General features: G+C 51.6%; 1 protein-coding gene and 1 pseudogene across 1 annotated transcript; one reads left to right on the top strand and one right to left on the bottom strand.

Moving 5' to 3' along the window:
• The first annotated feature begins 281 nt into the window (after window positions 1-281).
• Window positions 282-1,397, top strand: LOC135578052 (olfactory receptor 14A16-like; annotated as a pseudogene).
• A 10,335-nt stretch (window positions 1,398-11,732) lies between these two features.
• On the bottom strand, window positions 11,733-12,692 carry LOC135578054 (olfactory receptor 14A16-like). Its single transcript, XM_065048242.1, has one exon. It carries the CDS (start codon window positions 12,690-12,692, stop codon window positions 11,733-11,735), a length of 960 nt encoding a protein of 319 aa, XP_064904314.1.
• Between the last annotated feature and the right edge of the window lie 10,314 nt (window positions 12,693-23,006).

The following is a 23,006-nucleotide window of genomic DNA, read 5'->3' as shown; positions in this document are numbered from 1 at the left end:
GTGTGGGTCAGTTTTTGTTCTGACACCAACACAGGGGGTCTTGACCCAGAGGTGTATTCATAGTATCTAGATGCCTAAGCTGCATTTTAAGCTGTGATGAATTGTTTTTTTCAGTTGGTAGAAACAGAATTGGCTGAAACGTCCTTCCATCAGGGAGGAGGTTTTCCATGAGAAACAGCATGTTTATTTTCCTCAGAGAAGTCTCCCCTAACCTGTCACTGTCTTTTCCTCCTTGCACAGGTCCTCATGCCCACAGGCAGCCAATGTCCAACAGCAGCTCCATCACCCAGTTCCTCCTCCTGCCATTCGCAGACACACGGGAGCTGCAGCTCTTGCACTTCTGGCTCTTCCTGGGCATCTACCTGGCTGCCCTCCTGGGCAACGGCCTCATCATCACCACCATAGCCTTGGACCAGCACCTCCACACCCCCATGTACTTCTTCCTGCTCAACCTCACCCTCCTCGACCTGGGCTCCATCTCCACCATTGTCCCCAAGTCCATGGCCAACTCTCTGTGGGACACCAAGGTCATTTCCTATGGAGGGTGTGCTACACAACTCTTTCTGTTTGTCTTTTTAGCTTCAGCAGAGTTTTATCTCCTCACCGTCATGTCCTACGACCGCTACGTTGCCATCTGCAAACCCCTGCACTACGGGACCCTCCTGGGCAGCAGAGCTTGTGTCCACATGGCAGCTGCTGCCTGGGCCACTGGGTTTCTCAATGCTCTGCTGCACACGGCCAATACATTTTCACTGCCCCTGTGCAAGGGCAATGCCCTGGGCCAGTTCTTCTGTGAAATCCCCCAGATCCTCAAGCTCTCCTGCTCACACTCCTACCTCAGGGAACTTGGGCTTCTCATGTTTAGTGCTTTTTTTTTTTAGGGATGTTTTGTGTTCATCGTGGTGTCCTATGTGCAGATCTTCAGGGCCGTGCCGAGGATCCCCTCTGAGCAGGGACGGCACAAAGCCTTTTCCACCTGCCTCCCTCACCTGGCCGTGGTCTCCCTGTTCATCAGCACTGGCTTGTTTGCCTACCTGAAACCCTCATCCATTTCCTCCCCATCCCTGGATCTGGTGGTGTCTGTTCTGTACTCAGTGATGCCTCCAGCAGTGAACCCCCTCATCTACAGCATGAGGAACAGGGAACTCAAGGAGTCAATAAGGAAAGTGATGAGTGTTCGATTTTCAAAAGCTGTAATGAAGTGACGTCCTGCTTCTGCATGTCAGTTGTAATATAACGCATTGCTACATTGCTAGTTCAACCTGAGTTCTGTAACTTTTGTGTTTTGGTTTGTTTTTTCTTTTTTTTTCTTTTTTTTTTCTTTTTTTTTCTTTTTTTTTTTTTTTTCTCTTTGGTGTTTGTTTTTCTTGGTTGTATTAATGCTATCCATAGGCAAAATTATTTGTCTTCTTATGGCTGTGTCCATATTTACCTGTCTTTTGTGTGCCATAGTCTTTGTGTAAATAAGGACCCATACTCTCCGTGTTTATAAAGTGAAATAAAGGACCCTGCACTGTCTTGTTTGCCCAGAATCCTCTCTCTGGGATCTCTGGGGCTGCAGGAGCCATGTCTGTGTGCTGAGGGGGAGTGAGCAGGAGCCACCTTGAGCTGGGTCTTCCTCCCACCCTGACCAACGTGAATCTGCGGACTCACCCCATGGCCCTGGGCACCACAGCCCACTTGCTCTGCAGAGCAGCACCGCCAGGTCGGAGCTGTATGGAGCATGGAAGGGGGGGCAGGAACATCTGGCCAGGTCAGCATAGCTCAGGTCTCTTGGGAAAGGGCTCTGTGGGAAGACGGGATGTTCCAGGAGAAGAGTGGGGCACTGTGTGTGTGCAGGAAAGACATGGAAAAAGAAGCCCTTTGCTGCAGGCAGCAGCTTGGGGCAGGTGGCCCTGGCACTGTGGCTGCAGGACCTTCCTGAGGATCCCCTAGGCCAAATGTCTCATGCTGTCCTGGGAAGCCAGTCTGGAGCTGGGTCTGCAAGCTGCCTGTGCTGGAGACCCACTCAGCTTGCTGGCTGGATGAACATTCTCGCTGTCCTTCACTCTCATTGGTCCCCACTGCTGTGGGACCAGTTCCAGTTCCAGTGTGGCTGCTCTGTTGGCTCGGCTGGGGAGAGGGCAGGGGGGTGGCACAATTCAGGAGGGGGTGGGAGGGCTGAACTGGCAAATGCCCCAGAGAAGAAAATACCAGTGAACGGCTGAAGTGTGTGAGTGTGCAGGGCTGGCACACAGCAGTGTCCTCTCCCAGCCAGGCCTCCTGGGAGAGCCCTGAAGCACCAGCAGAGCAGGGGCTGGTGTGTGCCCATGTTCATGGGACAACCTGGGGAAACTGGCCCAGGACAGTCACCACAGACCAGCCCCTCATAACCACTTTTCCCTGCAAAGGCCCTTCACCCCAACTGAGAGAGGTTGTTCATCCCTCAACACAAGGACACTGAATGAATATGGAAGGTCTTGGTCTCTTCTCCTGAGTAGCAAGTGATAGGACAAAAGGAAATGGCCGCAATTTGCAGCAGGGGAGGTTTAGATCGGATATTAGCAAAAAAGTATTTCCCGGAAAGGGTTGTCAGGTATTGGTACAGGCTGCCCAGGGCAGTGGGGGAGTCACCACCCCTGGAGGGGTTTAAAAGGCATTTAGACAAGGTTCTTAGGGACATGGTTTAGTGCGAGAGCTGGGCTATGTTTGGACTCAATGATCCCAAGGCTCTCTTCCTATCAGAGTATTCTATGATTCTGCCTCAGATGAGAGTCCACAAAGCCAACTCTGTTATGGATGCCGGGCACAACCCTGACATTTCTGTGTGTGACTCTGGGAACAAACCCCACTGACCCAGTGAGATTCGACTCAGTTGACCTGTGATTCTGGATTGTGTTTTCAAAATGATGAGGCAGAAGAGGAGATAGAAATGATGTCAACATAAAAACAACAGATGCCGTAAAGAAAGTTTCTCCACTCAAAACTTTAGAGGGAAATACATTTCTTTAATTTGATACAACAAGCATACTATTATCTGGTCAGGCCCTGGGCTACGGGCAGGGGGATGAATGGGTGTCCTATTATGAGGTCAGTTGTGTCTCAGACACTCATAATCCAGTCAGAATCCTGTGGCTGCGAAGGGGACAGTGAGGTCAGTTCTGTGTCTGGAGGTGACAGCCCAGCAACAGGGACATGGCTGGGAAAGAACCTCTGCCAGAGTGCCCACAGGTCTTACCCAGGAAGAGAGATGGGTTGTCATGTCCATCCCACCTGAGAACATGACGGGACAGCAGCAGGAACATGTTTGTGTCTGTCAGAGATGCTGAAAGAACAGCAGCAGTTGTGGGATTTAGAAGATCATGGGGAGGTGACTTCTCTCTGGTCAGGTAAAAGACCACAAGAAGCCTAACAGGTTGGGTTCCCTGCATGAAGGGCAGTTTCTGAGGTGGCTGAGCTTTCCTTGATACCGGGAATAAGAAGGAAACAGAAAAAAAAATATCAGAAAGTACAGTTTGGAAGGTAAGGACTGGATATGAGGAGGAAGAAATGTCGCTGGAAGGGCAGTGCTGTGTTGCAAGAGGTGACCCAGAGGGAGCTGGATCAGCCCATGGTTTGTGTGCCAAAGAGCAGCCAGTGAGGGTGCAGACACAGCAGTGAGGGTGCAGAAATGCTGGGGTGAGAGCAGGTGGGGAAGCGAGATGGGTGTCTGCAGCCTGCAGGGAAAGAGGGGCAGGGGTAGCACCATGTAGAACAGCCTGTGGTGGAGATGGCAAAGGGCGCTGTAAGGCTGGAAGGGACCCACAGAACCCAGGTCTCTGTCCCCTTGGCCATGGCAGTTGTCTCTGCCACTGAGGCCCAGGAGAAGACATGTTGTCCCCATGGCACTGGGGCCTCGGTGCCTCCTTGCAGCCCCATGGGGAAGCTGGAAGTTGTTGTCCCAGTGTTGTCCTTCCCTGGGCCTTGCACACCCACATCCCACGGTCCCAGGAAGAGCCCTGAGCCGTGTGTGAGGGACAGGATCCCCCTTCCCATTGCCTGGAGGTCATGGCTTCTCCTTTCTGCTTCAGAAAGCAAACCAAGGGGTTTCTGAGCATCAGAGCTGAAGAAGAGACTCAAAGGAGACCTCATGGTGGCTACAGCTTCCTCACAAGGGGAGAAGGAGGGGAAGGTACTGATCTGTTCTCTGTGGTGACCAATGACAGAACCCAAAGGAATGGAAGAAGGGTGTGCCAGGGAAGGTTCAGGTTGGACATGAGGAAAAGGTTCTTCCCCCAGAGGTGCTGGACACTGAACAGGCTCCCCAGGGAGGTGTCACGGCCCCAACCTGACAGTGTTCAAGAAGAGACTGGACAACGTCCCCAGACACATGGGGTGACCTGTGGGGTGTCCTGTGCAGAGACAGGAGCTGGACTCCATAATCCTTGTTGGTCCTTTCCAATTCAGGACATTATATTATTTTATGATTCTATGAAACACTAGGTTAAAAGTCCCTGTTTTCATTGTGCAGAGGAGTTGTAAACATACACATCATGTGCATGTCCAGTGTGTGCATGTGGTGAGATGAACCCAAGCGAGCACAAATGCCATCAGCTGTTCCTTGGGGTGCCATAAAGGTCAGTGGGACAGAGATGGTGTTCAGGGGTCTCTTCCAACCTGTGTTATTGCAGGATTCCATGAATCTTTGCCTTGGAAAGCTCTTTCATGTCAGAATAGACAGAGGAAGAAGAAAAAAGGCAGAAGCAGAGATGTAAAATGCCCCAGAGTAAATACAGCAGCTCCTCTGAGGAATGTTTCTCCACTCAAACCCTTGACAGGAAATCTATTGGATACATTTGATGAAAGCAGCTTAGTTTGATCTGCTCACACACTGGACCACAAGGAGGGTGATGGTGGGTACGATGCCATGTGGTCACTTGTGTCTCAGGAACTCATAGTCCAGTAGGAACCAATGGCTGTGGAGGGGACTGTGAGGTCACTTCTGCCTCTGCAGGGGATTGGCCAACAGCAGGAACAGGGCTGGGAAAGGACTGTGAGGTCACACACACGAGACGAGCAATCGGGCCCAATCAGCATGGCTGGATGAAAGGCAGGTCCTGCTTGACCAGCCTGATCTCCTTCTGTGACAAGGTGACAGGCTGAGCAGATGAGGGAAAGTCTGTCGTGGGGAGTGAATCCGCCACACGGGCTGTGGGTGTTGTGTCCTTAGACTGCAGTAAAGCCTTTGACACCGTGTCCCACAGCATCTCCTGGAGAAGCTGCAGCTCATGGCCTGGATGGTGTATCTGTGATGGATCAAGAACTGGCTGGAGGGACGGGCCCAAAGAGTTGTGGTGAACGGAGCCAAATCCAGTTGGTGGCTGGTCATGAGTGGTGTCCCCAGGACTCAGTATTGGGGCCAGTTCTCTCTCATCTCTTTATCAGTGATCTGGATGAGGGGATCAGGCGCACCCTGACTATGTTTTCAGATGACACCAAATTGTGTGGGAGTGTTGATCTGCTGGAGTATACGAAGGCTCTACAGAGGGATCTGGAGCTGCTGCTTCATTAGGCTGAGGCCATTTGTGTGAGGTTTAACAAGGCCAAGTGTCAGGTCCTGCACTTTGGTCATAACAATCCTCTGCAACACTACAGGCTTGGGGAAGAGTAGCTGGAAAGCTGCCTGGTGGAAAAGGACCTGGGGTTGTTGATTGACAGCAGCTGAACATGAGCCAGTGTGTGCCCAGGTTGCCAAAAAGGCCAATGGCTTGATGTGCATCAAGAATAGTGTAGTGGGCAGAACCGGAGCAGCGATCATCCCCTTGTACTCGGCACTGGTGAGGCCACAACTCAAATCCTTGGTTCAGTTTTGGGCCCATCACTATAGCAAAGACCTTGGGGTGTTGGAGTGAGTGCAGAGGACAGGGACAAGGCTGTTGAGGGTCTGGAGCACAAGTCTGCTGAGGAGCGTTTGGGGGTTCTGAGGCTGTTTATCCTGCAGAAAAGGAGGCTGAGAGGAGACCTTTTTGCTCTGTACAACTATCTGAAAAGAGGTTGTAGCATGGAGGGTGTTGGTCTTCTCCTGAGTAGCAAGTGAGAGGATGAGAGGAAATGGACTCAGCTTGTACCAGAGAAAGTTCAGAATTGATATTAGGAAACATTTCGTCATGGAAAGGGTTGTGAAGCAGTGGAACAGGCTGCCCAGGGAAGTGGTTGAGTCACCATTCTCTGTTCCTTAGCACAGCTTCTAGGAGGATCTGAGCCATCATCTTCCCAGGCACAGGTAAGAGGCTGACAGGTCAGTAGTTTTCAGGGTCCTTCTTTCTACAGCAGAGAAACACTGCCACACATCGCAGGTTAAAACGTGGAGACTGGACATGAGGAGGAAGAAATGTCACTCAAAGGGCAGTGCTGTGGTACGAGAAATCATCCAGAAGGAGCAGGAGATCAGTCCATGTACGTGTGTTTCCAGGAACAGAGCATGAGAGTGGAGACACATCAGTCAATGTATGGAAATACCAGGGTGAGAGCAAGGGGAGGAAGCGAGATGGGTGTCTACAGCCTGCAGGGAAACAGAAGCAGCTGAGGGACAGTGTAGGACAACCTGTGGTGTAGATGGCAAAGGGCACTGGCAAGGCTGGATGTCACCAAGAGAACCCAAGTCTTTGTCCCCTTGGCTATGGCAATGGCCTCTGCCACCAAGGCCTGTGAGGAGACGTGTTGTCCTCAGGCACTGGGGCACCTCATGGCCTCCTTGCACACCCCCAGTAAGGCTGGGAACGGTCACACCGTTGTCCTTCACTCAGCACCACACAGCCCACATCCCCTGCCCCAGGAAGAGCCCTGAGCAATGTGTGAGGGGCAGGATCTGCCTTCCCAGGGGCTGGGAGTCAGGCCTTGGCCTCTCTGCTTCATCCAACTAAACCAGGGTTTTCTCAGCACCTCAGCTGCCTGCACGTTTCCCTTTGTTTATCTGCCATCATGGCCTCCAATTCTCTGCTCTAACGAGTCCCTGGGGAGGCTTTGCTGGTACTTGCCCTCAGTGGAACTCATTAATACTTCAAGGAACTTAGTACTTTTTGCTTCTGGCTTTGACTTCTGGAAAGGTTTGTGCAGTCTCCTCTCAGCACCTGAGTGATGTTCAAGGACTCAGCACCAAATGCATCATGGGGCTCATTACACTCAAGAAAGCTCTAACAAACCATGTCTCTTCTTGTTATGTCCTTCCAATCTTGTATAGTTAATTAGAGAGTTTTCTTTGTGTAATTATGGAGAAAGATTTCAAAAAGCTTCTGATAAAAAAGTCTTTCTATTGTAAAGGCTGTATTTTAATCCTTTTCAGTTTGGAGAGGATGCGATTGCAGCATTGTCTGATGTTGATCCAGGGTCTCTCCTAAGGAGGTCTGGACTGGCTGGAGATGTCCCTTGAGGTCTCACACCGTGTGGACAACCTTGCTCCTCACCTCCCCAACCCCGTCGTTTCTCTCATTGGCCCCTGGGCCTTGCATCCCTTTTCCTCACACCAGACTTCACTGCAGTCTGCAGCTGGATGTGCCAGCTCCTTTGCACCAGCTCCCACCTGCTCTCCTTGCAGACCCAAGTGCACACAGAAAACAGGGACTTTGCTTTACCCTTGAACAAACAAAACACAACTGATGAGAGTCATGATTAAAAGAAAACACACTCCTCAACTGTACACCGAGGACAAGCTGCCACCACTGAGGTTCACCTTCTCCAAGGCAGAACCATGCAAGAAATGTTTTAGACAGAAAGGTAATTATAAAATAAACACAATAAAAGAGTTGGCTAAAGACAGAATTAGACAGACTACTGAAAGACAAGGAAGCTTTTAACTCCTTGAAGCTGAAAGCAGCAACTGGGTTGTTGACAAGTGTCTGAGTGATCAAACAGTAAGAGGAAGGGAAACCCAGAGAGCAATCGCAAGTGTTGTGTGCAGATCAGCTGCTGGAAATGGGACTTCAGACATGGTCAGTTTAGTCAGGGCAGGAGGAATTACCTGGAGGATGAGGGAGATGAGATGCACAGATAACAGAGAGAGTGCTGAGAAGGCAAATGTAGTGGAGGATCAGAAGTTCTCCTCTCGTTCTTAATGCACATCCTGAAAAGTCTCATTTTGATCTAATGGGAAAACACTGATATTTAAAGTGTTCAAAAGAAAGAAAGGAGAATTACAACACCAACAGTGTTTGATGTTTAAAGTTGCAAGAACACATTTCCTTCACTCTACATCTTTCAATTGGTTTCTTTTTCCCTCCATTTTTAAAAAAGGTTCTCCAGATTTCTCTCCTACCAAAGCCTCCAGCATTAAGAAAGATAATCCTTGTGTCTTGTACAGAGTCGAAGGCACCAAAGAATGCACAGCTGTGGGCTGTCAGTGCCACTTTTTACCCTTGGCACACAGTGAGTCATGCTGGAAGCTGTTGGCCACTCTTGACTGATGGAGGAAAGAGGGATAAAAAGGTTAATTGAGCTGTTCTCTTTTTAGATGGCCATGTTGACAGTGATCTCAACAGACCTGTGTTGTTTGTCTTTCTATGTGATCATAAGAAAAACATTATATTTATGTGTTAGTAAATACATAGTAAAATGTATAAGTGTGTCCAGTTACATTTCCTACCAGCACTCTCCAAGGAAGAAACTTTCTTCAGAGAAATTGCTATTTTGATACTGTCTTTGTCACCCGTCCCCTGCCCCACTGGCCACTGGGACCAGGGTGCCCTCAGCCGCCTTCCTTGTGCTGACAATATCTTTGGAGAAGCCCTCCTGGGTGCCCTCCCCTTGCACGGCCATTTCAGCCACTGCTCAGTGTTGGCTTTGCCGGCTCCATCCCTGCACCCCCAGGCCAGGTGTCTGTCTGTCTGTCTCCTGGGCAGCCTGTTCCCCTCCAGCCTCCCTGCACGTCCTTCTGCTGTTTGATCTCCTAAGTCAGGGGGTCCCTGTTCATCCATGCTGACCTCTTGCCAGGCCCTGCTGGACTCCCTGGCCATCAGGTTGGTTTCTTCCTGGGCTCTGAGGACATCGCCCCTGAACAAGGACTCACAGCCTGTTTGTTCTCCAGGACAGCCATAGCAGATCCTCCAGTAATGAAATCAGCTCTCCTGCAGGACTGCACTCTTGTTCTGCAGCTGTCCTGCTTCTCCACCATCTCATGGTCACTGCAGCCATGGCTGCTCTCATCCTTCAGATCTCTGGCCTGATCCACCTTGTCTGTTTGTAGGAGACCAGCCCTAGTCAGCTCGTCCATGTTTGTCTCAAAATGCTGTATTCCACGCCTGCAGGAGCCTCCTGGGTTGCTTGTGCCCAGCGCTGCTGCCCTCCCAGCAGACCAAACCATGGTCCAAATTGCCATGTAATTGAGGACCTGTGACCATGAAGCTTCCTCCAAACCAAGGCTCTGTGCACACCAGGCTCCCCTCTGCACAGAGCTCATCTCCAGCTCCTCATCCACCTGCCTGCCTTCCCGAGGAGCCCTGACCACCCCTGGCTGCCCTCCCACCACTGAGCTGTCCCACCAGGGCTCTGCAGTCCCCATGGGGAGCACGGTGCTGCCTGTCCAGCAGAAACGACAGTGCTGGGTGGGAAAAAGGAGAGGCAGGTGCAGGGGAAGTGTCTGGAGGTTGGCTGTGAGGTGACCCCTGGTGCCAGAAGAGGATGATGCAAGGTGAGGGGTCATGTGAGGGAGGTAGATTTTGAAGTCACATCTTTGGAAACAATCCAACTGGGCATGTGGTGAGTCTGGCCTAGTGATGTCACCTGGATGCTGGAAAACACACCCAGCAGTGCTGAGAGCCTGGGAGATGTGAGATGCAGGAGAAGGGGAAGATGACACGGCTGGAGGTGGGTTGTGATGCCACTTCTATTGCGGTTACCTGGGGGTACATGTAGGCAAAGCCAACATGGCCGGATTATCACTTGTGAGGTTACCTCATGACAGCAATGTGATTGGCCAGAGTTAGGCAGGTATGATGAGGTCATCAAGGACACCAGATGGGAAGGCTGCAGACAAATGACCGTGCCCCTGGTGAGGCCCTGCCCTGGGTGAAACCACCTGTACATGCCATGGGAAACTGTGGGACCTGCGTGAGAAGCTGAGGGATGTGAGGAGGGACCAGCAGTGTGGGCAGCTCCGTGTGTCCCAGCTGGGCCTCACAGGTGGCTGTGGATGTGACCAGGTTGGCCAAACGGCACAGACGGGAGCACTTCCCACAGTCTGGGCAGTCAAGTCTTGCAAGGCCATCAGTGCCTGGAGGAGCCACCAGTGATGCCGCTGAAGTCCCAGAGGAACAAGGCAATGGCATCCAAACTATCAAATTTGAGTAGAAGTGGAAATAACCTGAGCCCACTGGGGAAAAACTAACTGATGATGGTTATGAACTGGGGAGGAGACTGGGGCAGAGAAAGCTGAATCGTGGAAGAAGCAGCCTGTGGAAGGGGGAGAAGGATTCAAGGGACCAGCTGCCCATGGGGAGGTGGCTGCTCAGCACTGCTCTGGCCGAGCCCCCTGCCTGATCACCATGGTCTGTACTGCTTACTAGACTGGTTTCAGCTGGGATAGAGTTACTTATCTTCACAGCAACTTGTATGAGTCCATTTCACATTTGTGATGGAAACAGTGTTGATCCCACCCCATGTTTCAGTCATTGCTGAGCAGTGCTTGCACAGTATCAAGGGTTTTTCTGCTTCTCACACCAAACCCACCAGCATGGGGGCTGGGGATGCACAAGAACTCGGGAGGGGACATGGCTGGAACAGCTGAACCAAACTGACCAAAGGAATGTTTCACAACATATGATACCATGGTCAACAATAAAATCTGGGAGAGGAAGGGAGGGGAGGACATTCAGAGAGATGGCATTTGTCTTCCCAAGTAACAGTCACGTATGATGGAGCCCGTCTTTTCTGAAGACAGTTGAACACCCTCCTGGCAATGATGCAGTGAATGAATTCCTTAGTTTTCGCTGACTACATGCATAGATTTTGCTTTACCTATTAAACTGTCTTTATCTCAACCCATGAGTTTTCTTTTGTGTTTCCGATCCTCTGCACCATCCTGCTGTGGGGCAGTAAGTGACTGACCGTGTGGTGCTGAGCTGCCTGTCAGGGTTAAACTACAGAACTAATTAAGCTGCTTCTGGCTCTTTGCTGTGTGAGTGGGCTCACTAGAGTGTGTGTGTTTGGGGGTGATGGTATGCACACATCTTCTTGGTCAATTCTAAGAGGCTAGCAAGAAGGAGGAGGGCCCCAGGATCTGGAGAAACCCAGGGTTAGGATGGCTAAATGGGTAATAATCTGGGCTGACCCAAACCCCAGGTCCACACTGGAGGGACCACAGGAGCGTGTGTGAGACTGTGGGTAAGTTCTACATGGGATGTAAAGACCACTCGTGCAACCTTCAAACCAGATCAGGGAGAACTGGACATGCTCAGTACTGTTGCTCGCGGTTGTGTAAGTGCTGCTGTTGGTGTGGTGGCTGTGAAGGTGCTGTTGCTGTTGGAGCTGGTCTGTGTCAGATTGTCTGTGTCCATCTTTGTTTCCCTGCAGATACCTGGTTTAGTGTGACAAAGAGGATTTTTCTCTGGCTGTTTTTGAGGTGAAACTCCTGGGCTTGTTGTTGATATCAGCTTTAAAACAACAGCCAAATCTAGAGGAAATGCAAGGGAGAGAGATCATTTTATTACAGAGAGGCAATGAAAGGAAATAAAGAGGATAAAACAATAAATAGAGTACAGGTCTACACTGGGATACAGTAGAAGTCATTTCTGTAGAGTCATTGAAAGTTTATCAGCATCAACAAACACCCATGAAATCCCTTTCCTAATGGACTCCTTGAGCTCCCTGTTCCTCATGCTGTAGATGAGGGGGTTCACTGCTGGAGGCACCACCGAGTACAGAACAGACACCACCAGGTCCAGGGATGGGGAAGAAATGGAGGGGGGCTTCAGGTAGGCAAATGAACCAGTGCTGACAAACAGGGAGACCACGGCCAGGTGAGGGAGGCACATGGAAAAGGCTTTGTGCCGTCCCTGCTCAGAGGGGATCCTCAGCACGGCCCTCAAGATCTGCACATAGGACACCACAATGAACACAAAACAGCCAAAACTGATTAACAGACTAAACACGATAAGCCCAAGTTCCCTGAGGTAGGAGTGTGAGCAGGAGAGCTTGAGGATCTGGGGGATTTCACAGAAGAACTGGCCCAGGGCATTGCCCTTGCACAGGGGCAGTGAAAATGTATTGGCCGTGTGCAGCAGAGCATTGAGAAACCCAGTGGCCCAGGCAGCTGCTGCCATGTGGACACAAGCTCTGCTGCCCAGGAGGGTCCCGTAGTGCAGGGGTTTGCAGATGGCAACGTAGCGGTCGTACGACATGATGGTGAGAAGGTAAAACTCTGCACCAAACAAAAAAAATACAAAGAAGACCTGGGAAGCACATCCTGCATAGGAAAGGACCATGGAATACCACAGAGAGTTGGCCATAGATTTGGGGACAGTGGTTGAGATGTAGCCCAGGTTGAGGAGGGCGAGGTTGAGCAGGAAGAAGTACATGGGGGTGTGGAGGTGCTGGTCCCAGGCTATGGTGGTGATGATGAGGCCGTTGCCCAGGAGGGCAGCCAGGTAGATGCCCAGGAAGAGCCAGAAGTGCAAGAGCTGCAGCTCCCGTGTGTCTGTGAACGGCAGGAGGAGGAACTGGGTGATGAAGCTGCTGTTGGACATTAGCTGCCTGTGGGCATGAGGACCTGTCATAGGAGGAAAAGGCAGTGACAAGTTAGAGGGACTTCTCTGAGGAAAGTAAACATGCTGTTTCGCAATGAAAACCTCTTCCCTGATAGAAGGATGTTTCAGCTCATTCTCTCTTTCTACCAGCTGAGAAAAACAGTTCATCACAGTTTAAAATGCAGCTTGGGCATCTGGTTTTCATGAACGCACATCTGGGGCAAGACCCCCTGAGTTGGTATCAGAACAAGAAATGACCGACACTCGCACCCCAACCCCAGAGAGCAAGAGCACCAGGGACAGGTGGAGAAACAGGGAAGGACACTGCAGTGCTACCAGAAAATAAAGCAAGGACAGAAAGGCAGACGGGCATGCTGTGGAACCTTCTCCTGACCCGGCTGTGCTGCCGCCACTCACATAATGACACTGGAGAGCAAGTACTTTTAGCACCTTATTTGTGTACCACGTTCCAGGAACCCTTCACCTGGAGGTCCAGCTGCTGAGGTGGAGACTCGTGACCTGGACCCCATGGCTTTGGGGCAGAGAGTCTGCTGGGGAGGAGAGAAGACCAGGGATTGCTCTGGGAAATGTGTCTGCACTGGAAAGGATGTGAGAGACGTTCCTAAATCCCATCCCCAGCATTTCTGATAGCAGTTAGGTCTTCCTGCCCATGTCTGTGCTGCCTGCAGCTGTGTCTCTGTCCCTGATCTGCTCCCTGTCAGTGTCACAGACCCCGTCCCACCCGCTGTGTGCTCAGCTCTGTCCTGCTCACACCTCCTGGCACTGTCCAGGGGCAGCTCTGTGTGTGCAGGGGCTCAGGAGCAGCTCAGACAAGTCCTAACGAGAACTGGGGTCTCAGTGTCTGCTCCAAAGAGAGAAATAAATCCCCATCTCCCACTGCACACCCAGACAACCAAGAGTGGAATACTAAAAGCACAGATTCTTTCCCTTGTGGCTGTTCCTGTCTCGATGTCCTTGTTCAGAAGGACCCTCTGCCATGTCTGTGGGGGGATCTGGAGCTCTGAGCAGCCCTGACCCACACAGCCCCCTTCAACCCCACAAGCTCCCTGCCTGCCCTGCCGGGGTTCGCTCCTTCCACCCACAGCTGCTGCCATGGGATCTCCCGGGCAGGCTGAGCGCTGACCCTGGCAGGCGGCAGAGTCCCTGCCCGGCACAGCCCTGGGGTGCAGGGACCCTGCTCTGCAGGACAGCCCTGGGCACCCCTGGGTGCTCACCCGGCTTCACGGCTGTTCAACATGGCCTGACAAGAGCCCCGTCCTTACAGACCCCACAAGCTGTGCCTGTGCCAGTTTCAGGAGATGCCTCCAGGAGCTACAGCTGCACTGCCCCGCACCCAGAGACTTACCATGGCGAGGGCTGAAAACATTTCTCCTCCAGTGAGCTCTCAGTCATCCTCCCAGTCCTGACCACCTTTAATCTCTCTCTGCCTTGCTCGTCTCCTGAGATCCCCAGGCAGAGCCCTCAGCCCTGCTGCGTGTGCAGAGGAGCTGCTCCTGGGCAGAGCTGTCTCTCTGCAGCGCTGCCGCTGCCATGAGCTCCCTGTGTCCCAGGAGCCCAGCCCAGCCCAGCAGCACAGGAGCAGCCCAAGGCACTTTAATGACCCCTCTGGTGGGTTTGGTGCTGAGTCCATGGACCTCAGGCCCTGGAGGAAGTTGAAGAAACTTCTCAAGAAGTCAGATTCAGATTCAAACTCCAAAGTTCCCTGTAATATTAATGGATCCCACTGAGGGAACCTACTGAGAAACAATATCCAGGTTTGGTTAGAGAATAAAACTGGAGGTCAGGAAAAGCAAAGTAAAGATATCTCTGATGCTGAGGAAACCTGGTTGTGTTTCTTTAACCAAAAGCAAAGCCCTGACCTTGTACCATGGGAAGGCAGATCCTGTCCCTCCCACGTTGCCCAGGCCCTTCCTGGGACAGTGTGATGTGGGGCTGTGCAAGGCCAAGGGCAGGACTATGGTCCCACCCCTCCCAGATTCCTGGCTGGGGACAAGGAGGCCATGAGGCCCCTGTGCTGGAAGGACAAGGTGTCTCCTCACAGGCATCAGAGGTGCAGACAACAGCCATAGCCAAGGGGAGAAGGAGCTCATGTCTGGTGGGGCTTTCAGCCTCTTTCCATCCCTTGGTCATCTCCACGACAGCCTGTCCTGTGCTGTGGCATCCCCTGCACCTCTGTCCCTGCAGGCTGGAGACATCCCCCCTGCTGCCCCACCTTGCTCCTGTCTGAGCATCTTCCTTCTTTGCTGAGATCTCTCCATCCTCCCCAGCTGGTCCTTGAAGCACAAAGCCTTGGGCTGATGCAGACTCCCTCTGCTGACCTGCTCCCCCACAGCACTGCCCTTCCATCACATTCCTTTCTGCTCATGTCCAGCCTGGACCTCCCCAGCTGCACTTTGGGCCATTATTTCTTTCTTATGCTCTTTCCCTCTATGAAGAAACCTCCACCACCTCTGAAACCGCCCTTCAAGCACTCTCAGGCTACTCCTGCACTGCTGCAGCCTCTCCAGCGCTGCTGGGCCAAAGCAGCCCAGGTCCCTCAGCACCCCACACCATGTGCACAAGGTGCTGACCTGCCTTGGCACAGCCCTGCACTCTCCAGTTCCTCCCTGCTGCTCCAAACTGGGAAGCCGCACACTGGCACACACCCGTGTGTGTGGGTCACACCAGTGCTGAACCGAATGGGATGAGAACTGCAGGTGTGTGGGTCCCCACGCTCCTCCTCATGCAGCCCCGTGTGCAGCTGCCTTGTTCATGGTGAGCGTGCACCACGGGCTGGTGTGGTGGTCCTTGATGTTGCCAAGAGAACCCAAGTCTTTGTCTCCTTGGCTATGGTGATCATCTCTGCCAACAAGGCCTGTGAAGAAACATGTTGTCCTCAGACACCGGGGGCAGCTCAAGGCCTCCTTGCACACCCCCAGTAAGGGTGGGAACTGTCACACCATTGTCCTTCACGCAGCATCACACACCCCACATCACCGTGCACCAGCAAGGGCCCCGAGCAATGAGTGAGGCAGAGGATCTGCCTCTCCAGGGGCTCATGTGGCAGCCCTTGTAGTGCCCAGGCCCTTCTCCTCAGGGCCACTGCTCAGCATGTCAGGTCCTGCTCTGTCCTGATGGATGAGGTTATTGTCCTGCCCTGATACAGAACTGGAGACTTCAACTTGTCAAACTTCAGAGCTTCCTGATGGGCGAATACCAGATATTCACAAGGTCTGGACTCTCCCTGGCCTGAAGCTCCATTTGCTCAGCTGTTAATGTTTGCATGCAGATGGTTTATCCTGATAAGGGTATGTCTCCCAAGAGAACAGCGTGAGGAGTTACAGGACACTACAAATACCACCTCCAGGAGGAAATTTGGGGTCTTGGGTGTCTGATACTCATAATGTCAGAGCTCTGGAGTCACAGGGGTTGATTCCTTTCATGTGGGAGAGCAGCAGGAATGCGTGGAGCTCTGTCTGGGGACAGACAATGTCAGCTGAAGGTTGAGGAGTCAGCATGAGAGGGCAGAACAACATGGGCAATGTTGTGGTGACTGGACATCAGGACTCACTGATGAGGAAGAGGAATGAGATGAGGCCTCCTTCAGACACATGAAAGAAGCCTCATGTTTCCAGGGCCGTGTCCTCATGGCAGACCTGAGATATCCCAATATCTACAAGGTACCGGCCATCCAGGAGGGTTTGGAGCCCATTGACAACATTTCCTGACACGGGTGACTGAGGAGTCAGTGGGGTGAGGTGCCCTGTGGGACTTCACACTTACAAACCAGAAAGAGTTGGTCAGGATGGAACAGTCAGGGATGGAAAGTGGAGCTGAGGCTCCTGGGAGATGAGAACAAGGCCAAGAGCAGGATTTCAGGAGAGCAAGCTTTGGCCTGCTGAGGGACCTGCTTGGGTCCTATGGGATATGACCTTGGTGTCTGCAGAGCTTTTCTCTCCCATCTCCTCCCTCCTCTCTCCCACCTTCTGTTGTGCAGCGTTTTTTACCCTTTCTCAAATACAATATCCCAGAGGTGCTGCCAGCATCACTGAGTGGCTCAGATTTGGCAAGAAGTGGGTCCATCTTGGAGCAGCTGAAATCGGCTCTGTCTGACATTGGTCAAACTCCTGTTGTTTTCCCAGAGAGGTGACAGCTGTAGCACACCCACACCTACCCCCAGTTCCAAGAGTTTGTCATGTAAACCCAATAGAGAGTGACAATGTGTAGGGTGTTACAAACTACATGATCATGTAGAAGAAATGGACAAGATCTTCTGTCAGCAACTCAAGGAGGAAATCACCAGTCAATGAGCAGGTTCCTATGGGGAACTGTAATTGCTCTGACATTAACTGGCCTGGCAAAGTGGCAAGTGCCATCAGTCCAAAGGATCTTGGGCCAACTGCTTAACGTGTCTGCATTGTGGGCCAATGAGAGTGATGCTCAACTGGATCTGGAACTAGGAAACAAGGAAAGGCTGGTGAGGGATGTGAACATCAGTGTCCACCTTGGCTGTTGTGACCAGGACACAGAGGGGTCCCAGGCACCAGAGGGGAGGGAGGAAGGCCAGCAGCAGAGCACAGGCTGGTGGGCTCCAGAGGAGAAGACTTGGACATACTGGGGGTGCTGATTCAGGTGGTGCCATGGGAAGCAGTGACACCCACCTCTTGGTCCAGAGGAGTGTGACTCCTCTTGAGCTGTCCTGGCCTTTCCCCTTGCTCATATGGTGATTTAGTTACGTACTTTTCTGACATATTCAGTCTTTTCTAGGAGACATTCCACATCAATATGAACTGTAGTCTGCTGATACCACTTGTTCTGGAAACGGAGGTAAGGGCGAGCAGGGAAGGGAATAGAAAAAATTCGGCTTTATTGCTATTTATTATGGAAATGCTCTCTGTTTGGTTATTCCTGAAATCCCCCTAATCATCCACACCAGACTTGAAGCCTTTAGGAAAATGATGCACAGAGCCTTGGCTTGTAAGAGCATTTTAGATGTTCATGAGCCCTCTGCTGCCATGATCTGGAACTGCAGTTACTGAGAGAATGAACAAAATTCTAATAAAGTGAAAGGCAGAAGCAAACCCCAAGTTTCTGAGGGTGTTTGGACCCCATGAAGGGCCATCACTGACACAGCTGTGAAGGAAACAACCAGTGCAGGTCCCTGTCCCTGGAGGCTGGTGAAGGAAAGACTTGGAGACACTGGTTCCAGGTGGTGAGGGCCATGTGGAGGTGGCTCTGGTGCCATGTCAGCCCTTGATGCTTGTTCATCACCAGAATGGCTGAGCCCTGACCCCTGGGACCTGGTAGATTTTTCTCCAATGTTTTCAAGGCTTTTCCTGTGGTCAGTGTGAGTGTTTTGTGCTTTGTTGGTGAGTTTGATGCCAACTGATCTTGCTTTAATGTAAGGCTCTGGTTTTCTGCAGAGCTGGAAATGCCTGTGAGTTCCTCACAACACCTCCAGCTTCTTTCATACACCTGCCAATAGTCACCAATCGCCTCAATGTCCCAGTCCCAAACTTGCTTGAATCCTCTGTTTGGATCCATACCCCATCATTCCAAGAGGTTCACGCATTTAGCAGGTTCATGGATGATTTCATGTGGGCAGCTTAAGAGAAATGCAGATCAAGGTCAGTTCATTGGCCATGACTGAGCACAGACACCCCAGCATCAGCCGTTCCCCATCTCCCAGGCACAGCCATACCCACAGGATGGAAATGTCACTGCCATACATGATTAGCCCAAAAGTGGACTTGATGCTTTTTCATCACCAGAATGGCTGAGCCCTGACCCCTGGGACCTGGTAGATTTTTCTCAAATGTTTTTCAAGGCTTTTCCTGTGGTCAGTGTGAGTGTTTTGTGTTTTGGGGTGGGTTTTATGTCAAGTGCTGTTGCTTTAACTGCAAGATTCTGGTTTTCTGTGGAGTTGGAAATGCCTGTGAGCTCCTCACAACTCATCCAGCTTCTTTCATACACCTGGCAATGGTCACCAATCACCTCAATGTGCCTATCTCACACTTGCTTGGATCCTCTATTTGGATCCATAGCCATCACTCCAGGAGGTTCATGGATCCACCAGGCTCAGGATGATTCCTGAGGACCATCCAAGTGTGGGCAGTGTAAGAGAGGAGCAGAGCAGGGTCAGCTCATGGGCCATGACTGAGCACAGCCACCCCAGCAGCAGCCGTTCCCCATCTCCCAGGCACAGCCATGCCCACAGCATGCAAATGGCACTGCCATACATGATTAGCCCAAAAGTGGACTTTCTTCCTTCCATATTCCCAGGAAAATCTTCCTCCTGTTCCTCCTCCACCTGCAGACATCAACTGCTTTCCGTTTCTGGGCTCAGACATGGCTGGAAGGGTTCACTGAAGCCATCAGCCATCTCATTGCTTCTCCCTGACATGCCCTGACCCTCTCCCACACCTACAATGGCCGATCACGGCTGCTCAGGCCTCCCGCTCTTCAGAAGAGGCCTCGAGCTTCTTGGTTCTTGCTGGTGCTTGTTATAAACTTCCTCGCTCTCTCCAGAGTTCATTGTGAGCTTTCTTGTCCATAACAGCCCCTTTATGACCATGTCTCACTAAATGGTTGTCTTTTTTTATGTCTTTTTATAATCATTTGTGCAGAAAGGGTAGCCACAGGAAAGTACCCAATATGTCAAAACTGTGTTGAATGCTGTAAAGACCTGATGAGTTCATCTCACCACATGCACACAGTGGACATGCACATGATGTGTATGTTTACAACTCATCTGTACAATGGAAACATAGACTTTTGACCTAGTATTTAATCTAATAATAGAATCTCTTGGGTTGGGACGGGTGCACAAGGATCACTGAGTCCAACTGCTGTAACTGCACATGACAAACACACAGGTCACCCCGTGTGTCTGAGGACGTTGTCCAGTCTCTTGAACACTGTCAGGTTGGGGCCGTGACACCTCCCTGCGGAGCCTGTTCAGTGTCCAGCACCTCTCGGTGAAGAACCTTTTCCTCATGTCCAACCTCAGCCTCCCCTGGCACACTCTTCTTCCATTCCCTCGGGTTCTGTCATTGGTAACCACAGAAAACAGATCAGTCCCTTCTCCTCCTTCTCCCCTTGTGAGGAAGCTGCAGCCACCATGAGGTCTCCTTTGGGTCTTTTCTTCAGCTCTGATGCTCAGAAAGCCCTTGGTTTGCTTTCTGAAGCAGAAAGGAGGAGCCATGACCTGCAGGCAATGGGAAGGGGGATCCTGTCCCTCACACACGGCTCAGGGCTCTTCCTGGGACCGTGGGATGTGGGTGTGCAAGGCCCAGGGAAGGACAACACTGGGACAACAACTTCCAGCTTCCCCATGGGGCTGCAAGGAGGCACCGAGGCCCCAGTGCCATGGGGACAACATGTCTTCTCCTGGGCCTCAGTGGCAGAGACAACTGCCCTGGCCAAGGGGACACAGACCTGTGTTCTGTGGGTCCCTTCCAGCCTTACAGCGCCCTTTGCCATCTCCACCACAGGCTGTTCTACATGGTGCTACCCCTGCCCCTCTTTCCCTGCAGGCTGCAGACACCCATCTCGCTTCCCCACCTGCTCTCACCCCAGTACTTCTGCACCCTCACTGCTGTGTCTGCACCCTCACTGGCTGCTCTTTGGAACACAAACCATGGGCTGATCCAGCTCCCTCTGGGTCACCTCTTGCACCACAGCACTGCCCTTCCAGTCACATTTCTTACTCCTGATATCCAGTCCTCACCTTCCAAGCTGTACTTTCTGACATTTTTTTGTCTTTCCTGCCTCTTCCCACTACCAAGGGAAGCTCAGCTACCTCGTAAACTGCTCTTCATGCAGGGAAACCAACACATTATGCTTCTTGAGGTCTTTTACCTGACCAGAGAGAAGTAACCTCGCCATGATCTTCTAAATCCCGTGATTGCTGCTGGCCTTTCAGCTTCTGTGATACACACGACCATGTCCCTGCTGCTGTCCCGTCATGTTCTCAGGTGGGATGGATGTGACAACCTGTCTCCAAGGCCTCTTCCTGGGTAGGATCTGTCATACTTAGGCTGAGGTTCTTTCCCAGCCATGTCCCTGCTGCTGGGCTGTCACCTCCAGAGACAGAACTGACCTCACTGTCCCCTTCACAGCCACATGATTCTGACTGGATTATGAGTGTCTGAGACACATGTAACCTCATAATACCACAACCATCCATTCCCCCTCCTTAGCACCCAGGACCTGACAAAGACAGAAGCACATTCCTATACCTGCCCCTCTTTCCCACAGGCTGTAGACACCCATCTCACTTCCCCGCCTTGTTCAAATTTGTCAAATATATTTCCTACTCATAATGTAAGTGAAAAGCACTCCTCACTGGAACTGCTTTTTTTTATGTTAGCACCTTCTATATCTCTATACCTATTCTCTCTCCTGAAACCTCTCCAAGGCAAAAATTCTGTCAAACCACAGAATAACTCAGGTTTGCAGAGAGCCTTGTCTCACTCTTCTTGTCTCACTCTCCTGCTCAGGGTGAACCAGGTGAGGTTGCTCAACGCCTCCACCCAGGTTTGCATCATCCTCAAAGGCACTGAAAGTGCTCTCTGATACATCATAGAAGGGGAGAATAAAGATGTTCAACAGTGTTGTCCAAGTGCTGGTCACTGGGAGATGACAGCAGTATCTGGCTGCACACAGGACTTTGTACCACTGACGATATTTGGGCTTGATGGTTCAGCCAACTTCCCACCCAGCATCCACTTCTTGAGCCCCATCAGCACCACTCTGGCCAGAAGAAGACCATGGCTGAGCCTTGCAAACGCCCTGTACACAACATGCCTTTCCTTCCCCTGTCCATTTGAGTTCAGCAATCCCTTCCTTGTCCTTCACATTCCTGGAAATGGCTTCAGGAGGCTTGTCCCATCCCCTTCCCAAGGAGGGAGGTAGGGTGGCCAGACTGTTATTCTTCCCATTCCTGTTTGTGCTCTTCTTGAAGATGGGACTGAGTTCTGCATTTTTTAAGGACCCCAGAATCTCTCTGGTTTCTAGGGCACTTTTGAGAGCACAATGTGGAATCAAGGGCAAGGGTGATGTAGCAGACAAGAGCACTTGCAATGATCCTGTCCAAAGCAGCTGAGATGAATCTCACTGATCCAGGAGGGTTTGTTCCTGGAGTCACACACAGAAATATCAGGGTTCTGTGAGGTGTCCACATCAGAGCTGGTCTCAGGACTCCTTCTGCACCCAGGTATGCTCAGAGACAGAGTCTGTCCATTTTACACACAGAGGCAGGAGTCACAGTGTCCCTCTGGCCTCCTGTTGCCACTCCAAAGAGACAGGAGACACCTCAGCCCTGTGGTGTGTCACCTGCTCTGCACTCATCTGAGATGTCCAACGTCATGAGGAATGGACACGGAGACCTCAGATCAAGGATGCACATCCCAGTGCTGCATTCAGGTGGTTTCCCAATGTGATGTGACCTCAAGCTACTCTCTGTGCCACGGACCTTCATGGACGCCAAGGAATAGTTGATGGTGTTTATGCTCGCTCACGTTCATGTCACCTCACGTACATGATGTGTGTGCTCACATCTCATCTGTACAAAGCAAACAGGGACTGCTGAACTATTCATTGCGTGTCCATCCATGGAGGGAAGAACAACCTCTGTGGGTGAGAAGCCAGTGCTGTGAATGGTAGTTGTGAAGGGCCAGTCGATGATGATTGACCTGAGGCTCCTTCTATGGGGTGTCCAGTGCACAGGGGCACAGCCCAGCCCCTGCTCTGCTGGTCCTGCAGGTCTCTGGCAGGAGCCTGGCTGTGAGAGGACACTGCTGTGTGCCAGCCCTGCACACACACACTGTTCAGCTGTACCCTGGCGTTTGCATCTGTGGCCACTTTCTTGGGCATGTTCTAGAAGAACTGACACACAGCAGGACGGTGACCAAGCTGCCAGAGCACTCAGGCCTGGCACCAACACCAGGGATGAGAAGGAGAGTGTGGGAGTGGAACCAGAACAGCTCTGGAAGAACAAGCGCTGCTGCTCCCTGGCAGGGCTGCCATGATAGACTCTTTTCCCCTCATCCCATTGACAAAGAGATAGTCCCTGCAGCTCAAAATAGGCCTTGGAGGAAGAATCTCAGAGAAAAAAAATCACAGCAGAGACCTTTATTTTGCAGAGAGCATGGCTTCGTATTTATACAGGCAGTGGGTTTGAAAAACAACTGACAATTAGAAAGGGGATGAGAAAAATACCATGATTTATTAAAAAAAAACACCACCACCACCACCACACACACACACACAGAAGTCTGAGCCTCTAATGAGTTACATTAAAACTGTTATCTG

This window comes from Columba livia, unplaced genomic scaffold, assembly GCF_036013475.1.
Source record: "Columba livia isolate bColLiv1 breed racing homer unplaced genomic scaffold, bColLiv1.pat.W.v2 Scaffold_288, whole genome shotgun sequence".
NCBI lineage: Eukaryota > Metazoa > Chordata > Aves > Columbiformes > Columbidae > Columba > Columba livia.
Note: the sequence above shows the minus strand (reverse complement) of the source record. Positions and strands in the feature narration are given on the sequence as shown.